The sequence below is a fragment of the Macaca fascicularis genome, chromosome 1, assembly GCF_037993035.2.
Source record: "Macaca fascicularis isolate 582-1 chromosome 1, T2T-MFA8v1.1".
Lineage (NCBI taxonomy): Eukaryota > Metazoa > Chordata > Mammalia > Primates > Cercopithecidae > Macaca > Macaca fascicularis.
Genome location: NC_088375.1, coordinates 190,036,157 through 190,053,271, shown reverse-complemented (window position 1 = coordinate 190,053,271; position 17,115 = coordinate 190,036,157). Strand labels below are relative to the sequence as shown.

Below are 17,115 nucleotides of genomic sequence, written 5' to 3'. Positions count from 1 at the left end.
ATGTCTGTGCTCAGGATCCCTGGAGGCAGGTCAAGGCTAGAGACAGATCTGGTCACCATCAAGGTGATACTTCAAGTTATAGGTAGATTTGAGGATATTCCTGCTCTGTGTGCCCATGGCACTCTACGGATTTATCTCAGACCCTTTTATTGTATATTTCTCTCCTTGCCTGAACCCTCTCGCCTTCTCTAAACCCCCTCCTTGACCCATGCACAGTGGCTTACACCTATAATCCCAGCTACTTGGGAGGCTGAGGAGGGAGGATCACTTGGGCCTTGGAGTTTGAAGCTGCAGTAAGCTATGATCACACCACTGTGCTCCATCCTGGGCAACAGAGCAAGACCTCGTCTCTATAAAAATAAATAAATAGGCCAGGCGCGGTGGCTCATGCCTGTAATCCCAGCACTTTGGGAGGCTGAGGTGGGCAGATCACGAGGTCAGGAGATTGAGACCATCCTGGCTAACATGGTGAAACCCCGTCTCTACTAAAAAACACAAAAAATTAGCCAGGTGTGGTGGCGGGCGCCTGTAGTCCCAGCTACTCGGGAGGCTGAGGCAGGAGAATGGCGTGAAACCAGTAGGTGGAGCTTGCAGTGAGCCGAGATCGCACCACTGCACTCCAGCCTGGGCAACAGAGCAAGACTCCATCTCAAAAATAATAATAAATAAATAAATAAATAAACCCCCTCCTTATTTGACCAACTCCTGCTCTATTATTCAGGTCTCAATTTAAACATCACTTTCTCAGGAAGCCCATTTCTGAGTCCTAGGCTAGCTTAGGTTCCCTTCTTATATATGTTCATAGACTTCCTCTGTCTTAATAATCATAACATTTTATTGTTATTACCTGCTTAATACCACTCTTTTCCCCCACTGGATTTTAAGATCTCTGTGGGCAAGCATCGCATCTGTTCTACTTATGCCTATATTTCTAACATGTAGCACGACACCTGGCACCTGTTTGCTGAGTAGAGGAACGAATGACCCAGCGTCTGCAGCTGGGCAGAATTAAAGGTGTAAGTAAACACCGCTCTCTTTCTTACATTTAAGTTAGCGATAAAATTATTTTTCAGACTCAGACCTATAACACAGGGCAAAGGGAATAACCATGGAAAACATCTGTAGGTTTACCCAAATGTTCTTACCCTATTTTTATTTTTATTTTTTTGAGATAGGGTCTTGCTCTGTTACCCAGGCTGGAGTACAGCAGCGCAATCTCAGCTCACTGCAGCCCCAAATTCCTGGAGACTCAAAGGATCCTCTCACCTCAGCCTCCCAAGCAGCTAGGACTACAGGCATGCACCACCACACCCAGCTAATTTTTCTGGTTTTTTTTTTTTTTTTTTTTTTGAGACAGAGTCGCCCAGGCTAGAGTGCAGTGGCCAGATCTCGGCTCACTGCAAGCTCCGCCTCCCGGGTTTAGGCCATTCTCCTGCCTCAGCCTCCCGAGTAGCTGGGACTACAGACGCCTGCCACCTCGCCTGGCTAGTTTTTTTGTATTTTTTTTAGTAGAGATGGGGTTTCACCGTGTTAGCCAGGATGGTCTTGATCTCCTGACCTCGTTATCCGCCCGTCTCGGCCTCCCAAAGTGCTGGGATTACAGGCTTGAGCCACTGCGCCCGGCCAATTTTTCTGTTTTTAAAATTTTTGTAGACATGTGGTCTTGCTATGTTGCCCAAGCTGTTCTCAAACTCCTGGCCTCGTGATCTTCCCACTTCAGCCTCCCAAAGTGCTGGGACTATAGGTGTGAGCCATCATACCTAGTCTGTTCTCAGATATTATTGTGCATAAAAGAGGTTTAAAATGCAGATTACCAGTTACCTATCCACCCGCACCCCCAAGGTTCTGCTTTAGTAGATTGAGGGTGGAACCCCGGACCCTTATTTCTTTTTTTTTTTTTTTTTTTTTTTTTTTTTTTTGAGACGGAGTCTCGCTCTGTCGCCCAGGCTGGAGTGCAGTGGCCGGGTCTCAGCTCACTGCAAGCTCCGCCTCCCGGGTTCACGCCATTCTCCTGCCTCAGCCTCCGGAGTAGCTGGGACTACAGGCGCCCGCCACCTCGCCCGGCTAGTTTTTTGTATTTTTAGTAGAGACGGGGTTTCACCATGTTAGCCAGGATGGTCTCGATCTCCTGACCTTGTGATCCGCCCGTCTCGGCCTCCCAAAGTGCTGGGATTACAGGCTTGAGCCACCGCGCCCGGCCCCCGGACCCTTATTTCTAACAAGTACTCTGTGTGGCTCGAGTGCCAGTGGTCCACGGGTTATGCTTTGAGAAACATTGCTGCCTATAACCTGGCTCCTGTCCCCACAACCCATGACACTACCCTAACCAAGGCCCTAGCTTTGTTGCCAAGACTTTTTTTCCTTCCTTGTCTTACTGGACAATATTTTCCATTTGGCCACAGGATGAAATGACTAGGGGTTGTACAGGGTGGGATGAGGAAGGCAGGGTCACACAGGGTGAGACAAGTAAGGCAGGGTCGTACAGGTGCAGGGTCAGATCCTGTCTGTTTAACACTGTGATGTCTTATTCATCTCATCATAGATTTGTTGTTGTTGTTTGAGACAGAGTCTCACTCTCACTCTGTCACCCAGGCTGGAGCACAGTGGTGCCATCACAGCTCACTGCAGCCTCAACCCCCCGGGCTCAAGCCATCCTGCCACCTCAACCTCCCAAGTGGCTGGGACTACAGGCATGCACCACCACACCCCCAACTAATTTTATTATTTTTTGTAGAGACAGGATCTTGCTGTTGCTGTTTCCCAGGCTGGTCTCAAACTCCTGTGCTCAAGCAACCCTCCCACCTTGACCTCTCAAAGTGCTGGGATTATAAGTGTGAGCTACCATGTCTGGCCCATCATGGACTTCTTAATATTAATTTGATTATTTTAAATAGCGCATTGAAATATTATTTGATAACTGAATTTTTTGGTGCCCCTTTAAATTTCAGACCCCAGGCAAGTGTCTCCCTCACCTCACCCTAGTCCTGGCCTTGCTTGACCACTGCCTCCTCTTCAGCTGTCCTCTCTTCTACCTTCTGCTATTTCTCAGTTGCTATTGCAGGATCTCTCCCACCCCAATCCCCCACTGAAATGTCAGTGTGTCTGAGCATTCTGTGTTTTTCTTACTTGGTCATTGCACTTATTACATTAGGCATTACATCATTCTTCTTCATTTCTCAAGTGCCAATCATAGTGCCTAACATTTAGTGGGTACTCAGTCAGTGCTTACTAAATGAATGAACCATGCTTTTACTAAACAGTTGTAGAATCAGTGTTCTACACCTAGAGTTATTCATAATTCCCTAACCTTTTGCAACCTTGTCATACAACAGAAAAAATAGACTGCCTGAGGTGATAACAGTGTTTTGAATTAATAAACCGACTTCTCCTACTGAGCCCTCCAGTTACGGTGGATTTTGGAGGAAAACAAGTCAATATAATAGCATCATAGCATCATTATTTTTTGCAAAATTGACTACCACAAAGTCCCATATAAGCCTAAACCCTTTTTCCAACCTTGAACTTTCAGAATAGATCAGTAAAACTAAGGATTTGCATATTAAATGATAAAATTAGTTACCATTTATTGAGTCTTTTTTTGTTTTTTTTTTTTTTTGAGACAAAACCTCACTCTGTTGCCCAGGCTGGAGTGCAATGCACAATCTTGGCTCACTGCAACCTCCACCTCCCGGGTTCAAGCGATTCTCCTTCCTCAGCCTCCCGAGTAGCTGGGATTACAGGCATGCGCCACCATGCCCAGCTGATTTTTATATTTTTAGTAGAGATGGGGTTTCACCATGTGGTCCAGGCTGGTCTTGAACTCCTGACCTCAAGTGATTCACCCTCCTCAGTGCTGGGATCCCAAAGTGCTGGGATTACAGGCATGAGCCACTGGGCCCAGCCTATTGAGTCTTCTTATGTTCTAGGCACTGAGATTATATACTGTGCAAATATTATCTCATTTGGGCCTAACACCCAGCCTAATAGGTGATTGGTATTATTCTATTTTATAGATAAGAAAGATGAGCCTTGAAAAGGTTGAGTAATTTACTAGCAAATGGTAGAGATAAGGTTATAACTGGGTGTCTGTCCGAAAGCCTGTACGCCATCGCGTCTCCTACTCAGTGAACCATGCAGACCACAGCTCCACCTGCGACACCATACTGGGAGTTCATCTGCAAAGCCCCCTCCATCCATTTGTCTACAAGCCAGAAAGCCTAACAGTAAGAGTTAGAATCGGAGTCAGACTGTCTAGGTTCAAATCCCGGTTCCAGCAGTTCACTGTGGGACCTTGTACAAGTTACTGACCTGAGATTGTTACCTCATGTTAGTAAGTAAATGGAAATGCTAACAGCACCCACTGGAGGGCCATGGTGAGGATTATATGAGACAATGCAAGCAAAGCAGTTAGCACAGTGCCCCGCACACAACAGGAGCTGGTACTTGTTAGCTACTGCTGACCTTGTGGCCTCAACATTGCTCCTTCATCCCCTGTTCTCTAGATCCAGGACTCAAACAATGTGTTCTGGAACCAATTCCTGGAAATAGTAGACCAGAAATATGTACAGTGAGTGACTATGAAAACAAGACTAGCTGGATGTGGTGGCTCACGCCAGTAATCTCAGTACTTATGGGAGGCAGAGACAGGAGGATTGCGTGAGCCCAGGAGTTCAAAACCAGCCTGGGCAACATAGCAAAACTCCATTCTCCACAAAAAGGAAGAAAAAAACAAACAAAAAATAAAGCTGGCATGCTGGCTCACGCCTGTAATCCCAACACTTTGGAAGGCTGAAGCAGGAGGACTGCTTGAATCCAGGAGTTCGAAACCAGTCTGGGCAACATAGTGAGACCCGTGTCTCTACAAAAAAATACAGAAAAAAAATAACTGGGCATGGTGGCACGTACCTGTAGTCCCAGCTACTCAGGAGATTGAGACAGGAGGACTGCTTGGGCCCAGGAGTTCAAGGCTACAGTGAGCCGTGATTGCACCACTGTGCTCCAGCCTGGGCAACAGAGACCCTCTCTCAAAAAAAAAAAAAAAAAGAAAGAAAAGAAAAGACTAGCCCAGGACAGAGGAAACAGAAGGTGACAAAAACAAAAGTTTGTCAGCCTAGCCTGAAGAAAAAGGGGAAAATGCACTGAGGCAGGAACGGGGCAGAGGTTGAGGGAGCAGGGTGGGGACAATGTAGGAATAAAAAGACCACCACGTGGGCTGATGCCTGGCCCCAGCTATGGCGGCAACAGGCAGGGGAGCCTGGCTCCAGAGCAAACACTATTTTTGCAGTAAAGAGCCTTTCCTAATGAGCCAATCTGTCTCTACTTCTATTGGCATCCTGGGAACCAGGGTGCAGCAGAGATAATTTGCTTCACACACCCCCCGCCCAAACAAAGCACCATTACCTCCAACCCATTACATTAGCCTTTATCAGCCTTGGAAGCTCTCAGTCATCCTCCATGAGCTGCAATAATTTCAGCTAATTTCTTAAGTGTTCTAAGAGCCTCTGATGTGTTATGAGCCTAGTAATTGTTGACTGGTTCCTTTTCTGTTGTGGCTTGATTTCATACCTTGTATCTGAGCTGATGCGTGCTTTGGGTACTTGATTATAATGAGGCTTTTTGCAAAGACTCACATTAAAAAATAACATTAAATACTGAGGTTGGTTTAAATCAGAGTTTAATTTTTCCACCATCTCCTATTATTCTTATTAGGAAGCCAATTCTTCATAAGGATAGCGACCTCCAGTGTAAAACTTTGAACAAGTACAAAAATTGAGAATTAATGATGAAGCTGGTTCTTTTTAGGGAAATCTAAGAATGAGGCACAAAGTCATGAACTATGCTGAGACCAAGGCTGCAACGGGCATGGCTTAGAGAGGTTTGGGATATTGACTCCCAGCCTTCTCCAGGGGTCCTTAATTCATCAGAGCCTCCATGTTCCCTAGAGAGCCTGTAAGAGCCAAGGTGGCTGAACGGCCGCAGAGGAGCTTCCTGGAGAACAGTGAACAGCCAGCACCCCCTTCCCCCGCATCCTGTGTGTATTGCCACTTCCCCTTCAGCCGGTAGCCCCTCTCAGGGTAAAGGGGCACAGTTCAGCTACTTGGCCACCCTGAACCCTGGGTGGTACCAGAAATTAGGCACAGACTCTGGCTTCTGTGTGAAAAACCACCCTGAAAGTCACTCTTTAACGTGTCATACAGCTATGTCACTGACTCATGTTTAGAAAAGCTTCTCAGGTCCATTGGCATCTTCTTATCAGCTGTAAGCAGGTGAGTTCTGTTCTAGCGTGATTCTGGGGGTCTCAGTGGCATTTCAGGCTCATGATGTCCTTGGCATTCACACCACCCAGGGCCACGGATTCCTGTTAGCAGTGGGTTCCTCATAGCTCTCGGGATGGGCCCAGAGGTAATGTCCACCGGGCTCCTGCTCTAGTTGCTCCCCCATCCCGTGCTCTCCAGTGGCGCTTCACTAGACAGCACTCTCTTGGTTGTCAACTGCAGAAAACCACCTCATATTGGACTTAGAAAAAGAAAAATTATTGGCTCACTTAACTGGAAAAGCCCAGAGGGTAGAAATATATATTTCAGCCCTGACTAGATCCAGGCCTCAAACAATGTCATCAGTACTTAGCCTCACTCTCTGTCTTTTTCCCCATTTCTGTGTCTTCTCCTCTGTGTTCATAGACCTGTGTGTGCCGTGGTCCTCAGGAGCTCCAGACACACCAAAAACAGAGCAGATCCTTTCCACAGCTTCCCAAGAGAGTCCTAGGCTTTGAGCCTCATTGGATCAATTTAGGTCCCATGCCCAGCCGCAAACCAACTTCTACAGTCAGAAGGGTGACATACCCTGTCACCTCCTCACCCCACCAAAACTGCATGGCCCATGAGAGGCAGAGGGGTGATTCCCCAAGTGACAGTTGAGGTGGTATTACAAGAAGAAGGAGAAGAGATGCTGGAATGGCAAAACCAAAAACTGTCCCTAGTATAGAATTCCAGCATTTCCTGCTGGAAGGAAGAATTTCCACACTCTTGTGTCACTTGACCTATGGACATTTCCTGGATAGGAGGGCAAAGTATGTGAAAGGGGACCTTGGGATCTCTTTGAAAGCTCAGTGCAAAGGAACTTGACAAGAATCTTATTTCTACTTTTCTATCCCTCTGGACAGTAATCGGTACCTTATAGAATTTCTTGAGGTTGGAGGTGTCCTGACACTCTTGGAAATACTTGGGCTGGAGAAGATCAAGGAGGAGGCCAAGAAGGAATCCATCAAACTACTTCAGGTTATTGCAAACTCTGGCAGGACGTACAAGGAGCTCATTTGTGAAAGCTATGGTGGGTACTGTGTATGACAAGATGTGTCTCCCTAGGGACCTCAATGAAATGGTGGCAGAACCCACCACTGCTATAGGAAAAACACATCATAGAACTGGTTGAACAGGAAGCTTTTTGTGCTCTTGTTCATGTCACCACTAGAAAACCCAGATTTATGATTCTCCTGATTCATCATTTGGTCACATTTTTCAGTAGTGGTTTTAGAAATACTTCTCCTTTTTAAATATATCCTGTTTCAGGCATCCATTCAAAGATTTATTGAGCTGTGGCCCAATATCTTTTGTGAAATTGAGTTATGAGGCCGGGCCCGGTGGCTCACACCTGTAATCCTAGCACTTTGGGACACCGAGGGGGGAAGATCATCTGAGGTCGGGAGTTTGAGACCAGCCTGACCAACATGGAGAAACCCCGTCTCTACTAAAAATACAAAAAAATTAGCCAGGTGCGGTGGCGGGGGCCTGTAATCCCAGCTACTTGGGAGGCTGAGGCAGGAGAATTGCTTGAACCCAGGAGGCGGAGGTTGCAGTGAGTTAAGATCTCACCATTGCACTCCAGCCTGGGCAACAAAAGTGAAACTCCATCTCAAAAAAAAAAAAGAAAAAAGAAATTGAATTATGAATAACTCAAGAAATAAAATTGAAGGCCAGGTGCAGTGCTTCACACCTATAATCCCAGCACTTTGGGAGGCCAAGGCGGGTGGATCACCTGAGGTCAGGAATTTGAGACCAGCCTGGCCAACGTGGCAAAAACCCCTCTCTACTAAAAATACAAAAATTAGGCCAGGCGCAGTGGCTCACGCCTGTAATCTCAGCACTTTGGGAGGCAGAGGCAGTCGTATCACAAGGTCAGGAAATCGAGACCATCCTGGCTAACACGGTGAAACCCCGTCTCTACTAAAAATACAAAAAAATTAGCTGGGCATGGTGGCGGGCGCTTATAATGGCAGCTACTCAGGAGGCTGAGGCAGGAGAATCATTTGAACCCCGGAGCTGGACGTTGCAGTGAGCTGAGATCGCGCCATTGCACTCCAGCCTGGGCTACAGAGCAAGACTCTGTCTCAAAAAAAAAAAAAAGGAAAAAAAGGAAAAAAAAATTTGAAATAAAATTATTGAATACCTACTGTGTGGTAGATATATGCCAAGTGCTAGGGATACAAAAATGAATACAATATAGTCCCTGTCCTCAGAGAGTTTAGAGTCTGGTGAGAAAAGTAAATAATCTAGTTGGTTTTTTTTCTTTTTTGAGACAGAGTCTCACTCTATCGCCCAGACTGGAGTGCAGTGGCGCAATATCAGCTCACTGCAACCTCTGCCTCCTAGGTTCAAGCAGTTCTCATGCCGTAGCCTCCCATGTAGCTGGAATTGCAGGCAAGCACCACCATGCCTGGCTAATCTTTGTTATTTTTAGTAGAGACAGGGTTTTGCCATGTTAGCCATGACTGGTCTCGAACTCATGAGCTCAAGCGATCCACCCAACTTTGCCTCCCAAAGTGCTGGAATTATAGGCATGAGCCACCACACCCGGCTCAATAATTGTAATATAATCTATGAAGTGCTCCAAGTGAGGCATGTAAAAGAGATACCACCCCCTATATCTTCCTTTTTCTTTTTCTTTTTTTTTTTTTTTGGAGTTGGAGTCTCACTCTGTAGCTCAGGCTGGAGTGCAGTGGCGCAGTCTTGGCTCACTGCAAGCTCCACTTCCTGGGTTCAAGTGATTCTCCTGCCTCAGCCTCCCCAGTAGCTGAGACTATAGGTGCATGCCACCAGACCCAGCTAATTTTTGTATTTTTAATACAGACGGGGTTTCACCATGTTGGCCAGGCTGGTCTCGAACTCCTGAACTCAAACCATCTACCTGCCTCGGCCTCCCATAGTGCTGGGATTACAGGCGTGAGCCACCGCACCTGACTCACATCTCCCTTTTCCAAAGCACTTCCCACCCTGCATTCTCATCAAGGTTCTCCTGGCTGTCTACCCCATGGCCTCTCAAAGCCTCAGTGTCTTCATCCGTAAAGTGGGAGTAACACCTTCCTCTTGGTATGGTTTCTGGGATTAAGTGAGTTAGTATTCATAAAACCATTTTGCAAACTGCTGAGTGCTATACAAGTGTTATCATGGCCAGGCGCCGTGGCTCACACCTGTAATCCCAGCACTTTGGGAGGCCAAGGCGGGCAGAACACGAGGTCAGGAGATCGAGACCATCCTGGCTAACACAGTGATATCCTGTCTCTATTAAAAATACAAAAATTGGCCGGGCACGGTGGCTCAAGCCTGTAATCCCAGCACTTTGGGAGGCCGAGACGGGCGGATCACTGGGTCAGGAGATCGAGACCATCCTGGCTAACACGGTGAAACCCTGTCTCTACTAAAAAAAAAAAAATACAAAAAACTAGCCGGGCGAGGTGGCGGGTGCCTGTAGTCGCAGCTACTTGGGAGGCTGAGGCAGGAGGATAGCGTGAACCCGGGAGGCGGAGCTTGCAGTGAGCCCAGATCGCGCCACTGCACTCCAGCCTAGGCAACGGAGACTCCAGCTCAAAAAAAAAAAAAAGTGTTATCATATAGCAATAAAAAATGCACGTTTTATTTGTAAATTGTGCAGAGCCATTTTAAACTTTAAAACACAGACTTTGACATGCCTACGCTGAAAGCCACATAGCTCTAAGGTAAACAAGACAGTGATGCAACATCAGAACCAAGCCTCAGTTTTGCTTTGGGTGAACAGGCTTAGTTGAAGAGCTATTAATCCTATTCATATTATGTAATCTTGGGTGGGGATTATTTTCATAAAGCCCTTCCAATTTAGAATTTCCTCTCTTCTTTGCTCAGGTGTACGATCCATAGCAGAATTTTTGGCAAAGTCTAAGTCAGAAGAGACCCAGGAGGAAGTGCAGGTTCTGTTGGATTCTTTGGTCCATGGCAATCCCAAGTACCAAAATCAAGTGTATAAAGGTCTAATAGCTTTGCTGCCCTGCGAGTCCCCCAAAGCCCAGCAGCTGTCCCTGCAGACTATCAGGACTGCCCAGGTGAGCCAAGGCTGCATGCTCCTGTGGTTCTGATTCAGATACAATAATCTTACAATTACTTTCCGCAGTTGCACTCCACACAGGCATGAGAAACGGAGCTCAGCCTCCCACTGCATGTCTGTTGTTCAATCAGTGTTACTTCCAGAAGGCCAAGGTAGGGCAGAGAGTTCATGACTCCCAGCAGAGTGATTTGTCCTGTTTACTTAAGGATCAGAAAGATGTTGGCAGACTTAAAAGTGGTTGAGACAAGCAACAAGGATGATGAAAGGGCTGTAGAAAAGATTAAAGGAGTCGATTTGATAGGGAAAGAATAATGGTGCATTTGTAGACAGCATGTAAGTGAAGAGGCCAGATCTCCAGTGCTGGGGAAGGCTTTTTTTTTTCCTTGTTGGCTTTTGCCCTTCTCTCAGACAGTACCCTTGGATGCAAGTGAAACCGAATTTGGGGCATGGTGAGCGTATGAAGACATTGTGCCTAGTAAAGAGGGGATAGAGGCTTAAAAAGTGGCTTTAAGATGAACCATCAGGCTGGGTGCAGTGGCTCAGGCCTGTAATCCCAGCACTTTGGGAGACTGCAGCGGGCGGATCACTTGAGGTCAGGAGTTTGAGACCAACCTGGCCAACATGGTGAAACCCCGTCTCTACTAAAAGTACAAAAATTAGCTGGGCGTGGTGGCACACGCCTGTGATCCCAGCTACTTGGGAGGCTGAGTTCAGAGGATCGTTTAGCCTGAGAGGCAGAGGTTACAGTGAGCCAAGATCATGCCACTGTATTCCCTGGGCAAAAAAGTGAGATCTGTCCCCCCCCCCCAAAAAAAAGACAAATTCAAAAATAATAATAACTGGCTGCCGTGGCATGTGCTTATAGTCCCAGCTGCTCAGGAGGCTGTGGTGGGAGGATCGCTTGAGCCCAGGAGTTTGAGGCTGCAATGAGCTATGATGGCACCACTGCACTGCAGCCTGAGTGATAGAGTGAGATCCTGTCTCTAAAACAATTTTAAAAACAGATCAGATTATCATTATTATCTTATTTCCACAGTTCCCATTTCTTAAGTGCCTCATACATGCCAGCCACTGTGTTAGGGGCGTAGCTACACTCTCTCTCTTAGTCTTCAGTATACCTGATGGAGGCAGATACTATTCTCCCTTTTTTCAAAGATGGTGGAACTGAGCTCAGGAAAGTGTGTTAAGTGACTTATCCAAGGCCACATGATAAATAAAAGGTGTTTACCAAGCGAGAATTTAAATCCGCCCTCTCCTAAGTCCTTACTCTTTCCACATACCACTCTGCCTCTTCAAAAAAGGGCAATGATAGGGCCGGGTGCAGTGGCTTAGGCCTGTAATCTCAGCACTTTGGGAGACCGAGGTGGGCGGATCATGAGTTCAAGAGTTCGAGATCAGCCTGGCCAGCATGGTGAAACCCCATCTCTACTAACAATACAAAAATTAGCTAGGCGTGGTGGTGTGTGCCTGTAATCCCAGCTACTCGGGAGGCTGAGGCAGGAGAATTGTTTGAACCCGGGAGGCGGAGGTTGCAGTGAGCCGAGATCACGCCACTGCACTCCAGCCTGGCAACAGAGCGAGACTCCATCTCAAAAAAAAAAAAAAAAAAAAAGAAAGAAAGAAAGAAAAGAAAAGAAAAAGAGCAATGACAGTGATAGATGGAAAACAGAAAAAATGGGGCTGGAAAATCAAGGGAAAAGAGTTTCCATAAGGAGGACATGATCAGCTGGGTCAGATGCAACAAAGGGAGTCAGTAAGGGTAGAATAGAAAGATGGTCCCAGCAGGAAAAGTTTTGGTGAATTAGGAGACTGCCTATGGCAGGAAAAATTAAATCACAGCAGCCTGTCAAAGGATGAATAGGGGATGAAGAAGTGGCTTCTCTTGGGAAGCTTAGATGTAAAGGGAAAAAAGAGCAATAGCAAAGGAGAAGACAGAGTTGAAGGACGATGTTAAATATGGATGAGCTTAAGGATGTTTAATGCTAAAAGAAAAGAACCAATGCATAGGTAAAGTTTGAAGAGAGAGAAAAAGGGGGCTGTCTGATGGGATGAGGTTCCTGAGGAAGGGAAGATTTTAGGATCTTGGATGAGTTCCATTCTCCTTGCCCTGTATCCTCTCTCCCCCAGTCAGAGTAGCCAGCTTTGTTCCTGCACCTCTGGCAGGTAGCCTCATTTAATGCCTCCTGAGTTAGAGAGTTCAGTGGCAGCCTCAGCCTAGGCCCACTGACTCACCACTGCCCTCCCTTCCTCTCCCCCATTCACCCAGGCGCCTGGCTGTTTGGAAGTCTGTTTGGAAGTTCCTTTCTTCCAGGTAGACAAGATCTAAAGACTAACCAGCTTGGGTGGGCACAGGCTCACGCTTGTAATCCCAGCACTTTGGAAGGCTGAGATGGGCGGATCACTTGAGGTCAGGAGTTCGAGACCAGCCTGGTCAACATGGTGAAACCCCGTCTCTACTTAAAAAAATAAAATTAGCTGGGCGTGGTGGCGGGCACCTGTAATCCCAGCTACTCAGAGGCTGAAGCAGGAGAATCGCTTGAGCCCGGCAGGCAGAGGTTGCAGTGAGCCAAGATCGCACCACTGCACTCCAGCCCTGGTGACAGAGTGAGAATCTATCTTTTTTTTTTTTTTTTTTTTGAAATGGCTCTGTCGTGCAGTGGGGCGATCTCGGCTCACTGCAAGCTCCGCCTCCCGGGTTCACGCCATTCTCCTGCCTCAGCCTCCAGAGTAGCTGGGACTACAGGCACCCGTCACCACGCCTGGCTAATTTTTTGCATTTTTAGTAGAGACGGGGTTTCACTTTGTTAGCCAGGATGGTCTCGATCTCCTGACCTCATGATCCACCCGCCTTGGCCTCCCAAAGTGCTGGGATTACAGGCGTGAGCCACCGCGCCCGGCCAAGAATCCATCTTAAAAAAAAAAAAAAGACTAACCACCTTGTCCTGTTGTCTGTCTGGTCAGTCAATCATTGGGACCACACACCCCAGCATCGTCGACTGCGTGCTGAAGGTGCTGGGCACGATGCACCTGGAAGTCCAGTATGAAGGTAGGGAGGCTACTCTAGATTGCAGAAAGGGGTACCGAGAGCCAGGTGTATCAGCTCTCAAAAGCTTTCTCTTAGTCACAAAGAGCCTTGATGTGGAGTGTCTGGGACAGCCTTGGCAGATGGAAGACGCTGGTTCAGAAAATGTCAGTCACACCTATGCCTTGCGTCAGCCACAGGGTGCCTAGGGTGCCTGAATGGTTGCAAGAACCTGCCTGGGTCCAGAGCTGGCTCTGGCTCCCAGTCTTATGTGGTGCTTCCTGGCTAAACAGAAATCACCCTGAGGAATGTCCTTCTTCTTTTTTTTTTTTTTTTTTTTTTTTGAGACGGAGTCTCGCTCTGTCACCCAGGCTGGAGTGCAGTGGCCAGATCTCAGCTCACTGCAAGCTCCGCCTCCCAGGTTTACGCCATTCTCCTGCCTCAGCCTCCCGAGTAGCTGGGACTACAGGCGCCTGCCACCTCGCCCGGCTAGTTTTTTGTATTTTTTAGTAGAGACGGGGTTTCACCATGTTAGCCAGGATGGTCTCGATCTCCTGACCTCATGATCCGCCTGTCTTGGCCTCCCAAAGTGCTGGGATTACAGGCTTGAGCCACCGCGCCCGGCCGGAATGCCCTTCTTCTAAGAAACTAAACTGAATAGTCATAGTATTAATTTGGTTGGTTGTTTTTCCTGGGTTTTTTTTGAGACAGGGTCTTGCTTTGCTGCTCAGGCTGGAGTGCAGTGGTGCCATCATAGCTCACTGTGGCCTCAAACTCCTAGGCTCAAGAGATCCTCCCTCCTCAACCTCCCAAGTAGCTAGGACCACAGGTGTGCACCACTACGTCCATCTAACTTTTTAATTTTTTGCAGAAACGAGGTCTCACTATGTTGCCCAGGCTGGTCTTGAACTCCAGGCCTCAAGCGATCCTCTCACCTCAGCCTCTCAAAGTGCTGGGATTACAGGCATGAGCCACTGCACCCGGCCTATTTATTGAGAACCTCTGTGTGCCCGCCACTTTCCATACATCACCTCATTTACTTCTCAAAATAACCATAAGAGGCCAGGCATGGTGGCTCAAGCCTGTAGCCCCACCATTTTGGGAGGCCAAGGCAGGCAGATCACCTGAGGCCAGGAGTTTGAGACCAGCCCGGCCAACGCAGCAAAACCCCGTCTCTACTAAGAATACAAAAAAATTAGCTGGGGGTGGTGGCATGTGCCTGTAATCCCAGCTACTAGAGTGGCCGAGGCACAAGAATCACTTGAACCCAGGAGGCGGAGGTTACAATGAGCCGAGATCTCGCCACTGCGCTCCAGCCTGGGCGACAGAGCAAGATTCTGTCTCAAAACAACAACAACAAAACAACAACAGTAACAACAAAATAACCAGAAGAGTACAAAACCTGGTACATACTAGGTATTCAAATGTTTCCATGAATGAATGGTAAAGATATGTAGTTTTATGTTTTTCAAGATACAGCAATAAAGCCCAGAGAGATTAAGTATGCTTCCCAAGGTTACACAGCTATTGGATTCTAGCCGGATTTGCCTGACTCTAAAGTTTATGCTTTTAACACATAGCGCATGGCAGATATTTAAACGATATAATTTCCTTCCCTTTTCCTATAGTGGTTCAGAGGAAGGAGATTCTATTTTCAACAGGAGGAGATTAAAGAAGGGTTCACCGAGACGGTGGTGTTTGAACTGAGCTGTGGACAATAGGGAGGATTTGGGAAGGTCGAAAGGAGGAGAGGAGGTCGTTCAGGAAAGGGGGATGGTAGAAAGGAAGGCAGACAGGGAAGTGCAAGGTGTGTCCTGGGAATAATGGGTAGGTCACTTAGAAAAGGGATGGTAAAGGTCTAGGAAAGGTAAGCTAGGAGCAATGGAGGGGCACCTTGAATGCCATGTGGGTAGGTGGCAGTCTCTCCAGTAGGCAGCGTGGAGCCACTGAAAAGTGAGCTGTGCACAGGTGAGGGCTGAGAGAGTGCAGTGCCTCCGAAGATGGCCTGGGTGGTGCTATGCCAGGTGAGCCAGAGCCACAGGGAGCCACTTGAGGCTGGAGGCCAATTAGGAGGCATTTGGGGTGGTTCAAATGACAAAAGAAGAATGTGCTGGTCCAGCTGGGTACATAGCCCCAGGAAGAGAGCATGGACAGCACAGGGAACTGCCTGGTGAGGAGAATGAGGCAGTGTTTGGATGTCGGAGTGGGCGGGACCCAAGAGACCAGGACAGACAGGCCCAGTAATCAGGAATGGTCTGGCCATTAGTATAGGGACAGGGACTCCTGTGTCTAGGATGACAGGCTGAGCCCTAGGTTCAGGAAGCCTGGGGAGGAGAGCATGAGGAGCAGCCAGGCACTGAGGTTCAGGTACACAAGTGAGATCCTGGGGAAGATCAACAAAGCTCTGGAGGCCACTTCCAACCTAGGTTATTTTTGGGCAACAGTGCTTAAACTGAATGTCAGGCATATTATTCCTTCAGTAACATTGTCAGTTTTGTATTTTTTGACCCCTGCAAGCTCTGTGTGCATATGTGGGCCTTGTATGTTGAGAAATAATGCTATGCTAAAATCTGTTAGCAGCTGGAGCAGAGTGTCCTGGCTGGAGAGGAGTTGCCAGTGAAGGGGTGGAGTGGTACAGGGACCTAAGTAATAGTCAGACCCTGCACCAGAGGGTTGTCACTGGCATTGAAGCAAGGGGATGACCTGGTAGTAGAATCATGTTAGGAAGCTTAATCAAACGATCCCAAAGATTAGATTGGGTAGCACTGAGACCTTCCTCTCCCCACCCCACCTCTGTGTGGCAAACATGCCCACTCCTCCTCATCCATCCATCACTTCTCAGCTTAAGCATTGCCTGTCTAAGCCCTTCCCTGACCCTGGCTTCAATCCCTGCCCAAATGTCAGCCCTTCTTCCTTTGAACCACCCTGCCCCCCCCTTTAGCCCCTCTCCATCAGAGCTGTGTTCTCTAAAATGGTACCTTCCCCTTACATAGACTGTGTGCAGTTTCAGGTCAACCATCATGGCTTTTATCCTTATATCCTCAGCACAGCCCTAGCATGTTAGGTCCTCGTCGCATGTTTGTTGAGTGAATGAGTGAGCAAGTGAGTGAGGACTGCACATACGCACTGCATTAGTCATTACTCGCCTCTATGCCTTTCTCCTCCAGACCTCCCAACAACTCCAAGGCAGGTACTGGGTCTGATTCATCTTATTCCAACTCAGGACCTGGAACATAATGGGTGCTCAGTGGAAGTCTGTGGAAAAAAAAAAAAAACAACTTTGTTCTTTTTTGAGACAGGGTTTCACCCTCTGTTGCCCAGGCGGGAGCACAATAGCACAGTCATGCCTCACTCCAGCCTCAACCTCCTAGGCTCAGGTCATCCTCCCACCTAGGCCTCCCAAGTAGCTGGGACTACAGGCACAGATCACCATGCCCAGTTAATTATTTGTAGAGATGGGGTCTCCCTATGTTGCCCAGGCTGCCCTCAAACTCCCAGGCTCAAGTGATCCTCCTGCCTCCACATCCCAAAGTGCTGGGATCACAAGCGCAAGCCACTGCACCCGACCAAAACAAAACCTCTTATGCTGATGAAGTCCTCCGGAGTTGTAACCGGCCACAGCTTCCTCCAATATCGCCCTAAGTTCAAGTCCTTCTGCATTTATTCAGTAACAGCTAACAGTGTGCAAGAGGCAGTGGGAATGCGACTCTGTGACTGCATTTGGTTTGTTATAGGATCAT

General features: G+C 47.7%; 1 protein-coding gene across 17 annotated transcripts in view; it reads left to right on the top strand.

Annotated features, from left to right (window-relative positions):
- ARMH1 (armadillo like helical domain containing 1) overlaps positions 1 to 17,115 on the top strand; it is a 51,892-nt gene that overhangs the window by 19,368 nt on the left and 15,409 nt on the right. For 13 of the 17 annotated variants that reach the window (XR_010579210.2, XR_010579206.2, XR_012421054.1 and 10 more), the window contains exons 4-7: positions 6,198 to 6,266; positions 7,163 to 7,329; positions 10,155 to 10,351; positions 13,315 to 13,399. Coding sequence is in view for 12 of the 17 variants with exons in the window: in XM_005543598.5 (XP_005543655.3) it covers positions 6,198 to 6,266; positions 7,163 to 7,329; positions 10,155 to 10,351; positions 13,315 to 13,399 (518 nt within the window). In the remaining 5 variants the exon portion in view is untranslated. Of the gene's footprint in view, positions 1 to 6,197; positions 6,267 to 7,162; positions 7,330 to 10,154; positions 10,352 to 13,314; positions 13,400 to 17,115 lie in introns of those variants that run through there. The other 4 variants (XR_012421053.1, XM_074008808.1, XM_045386570.3 and 1 more) reach the window with 2 other exon arrangements.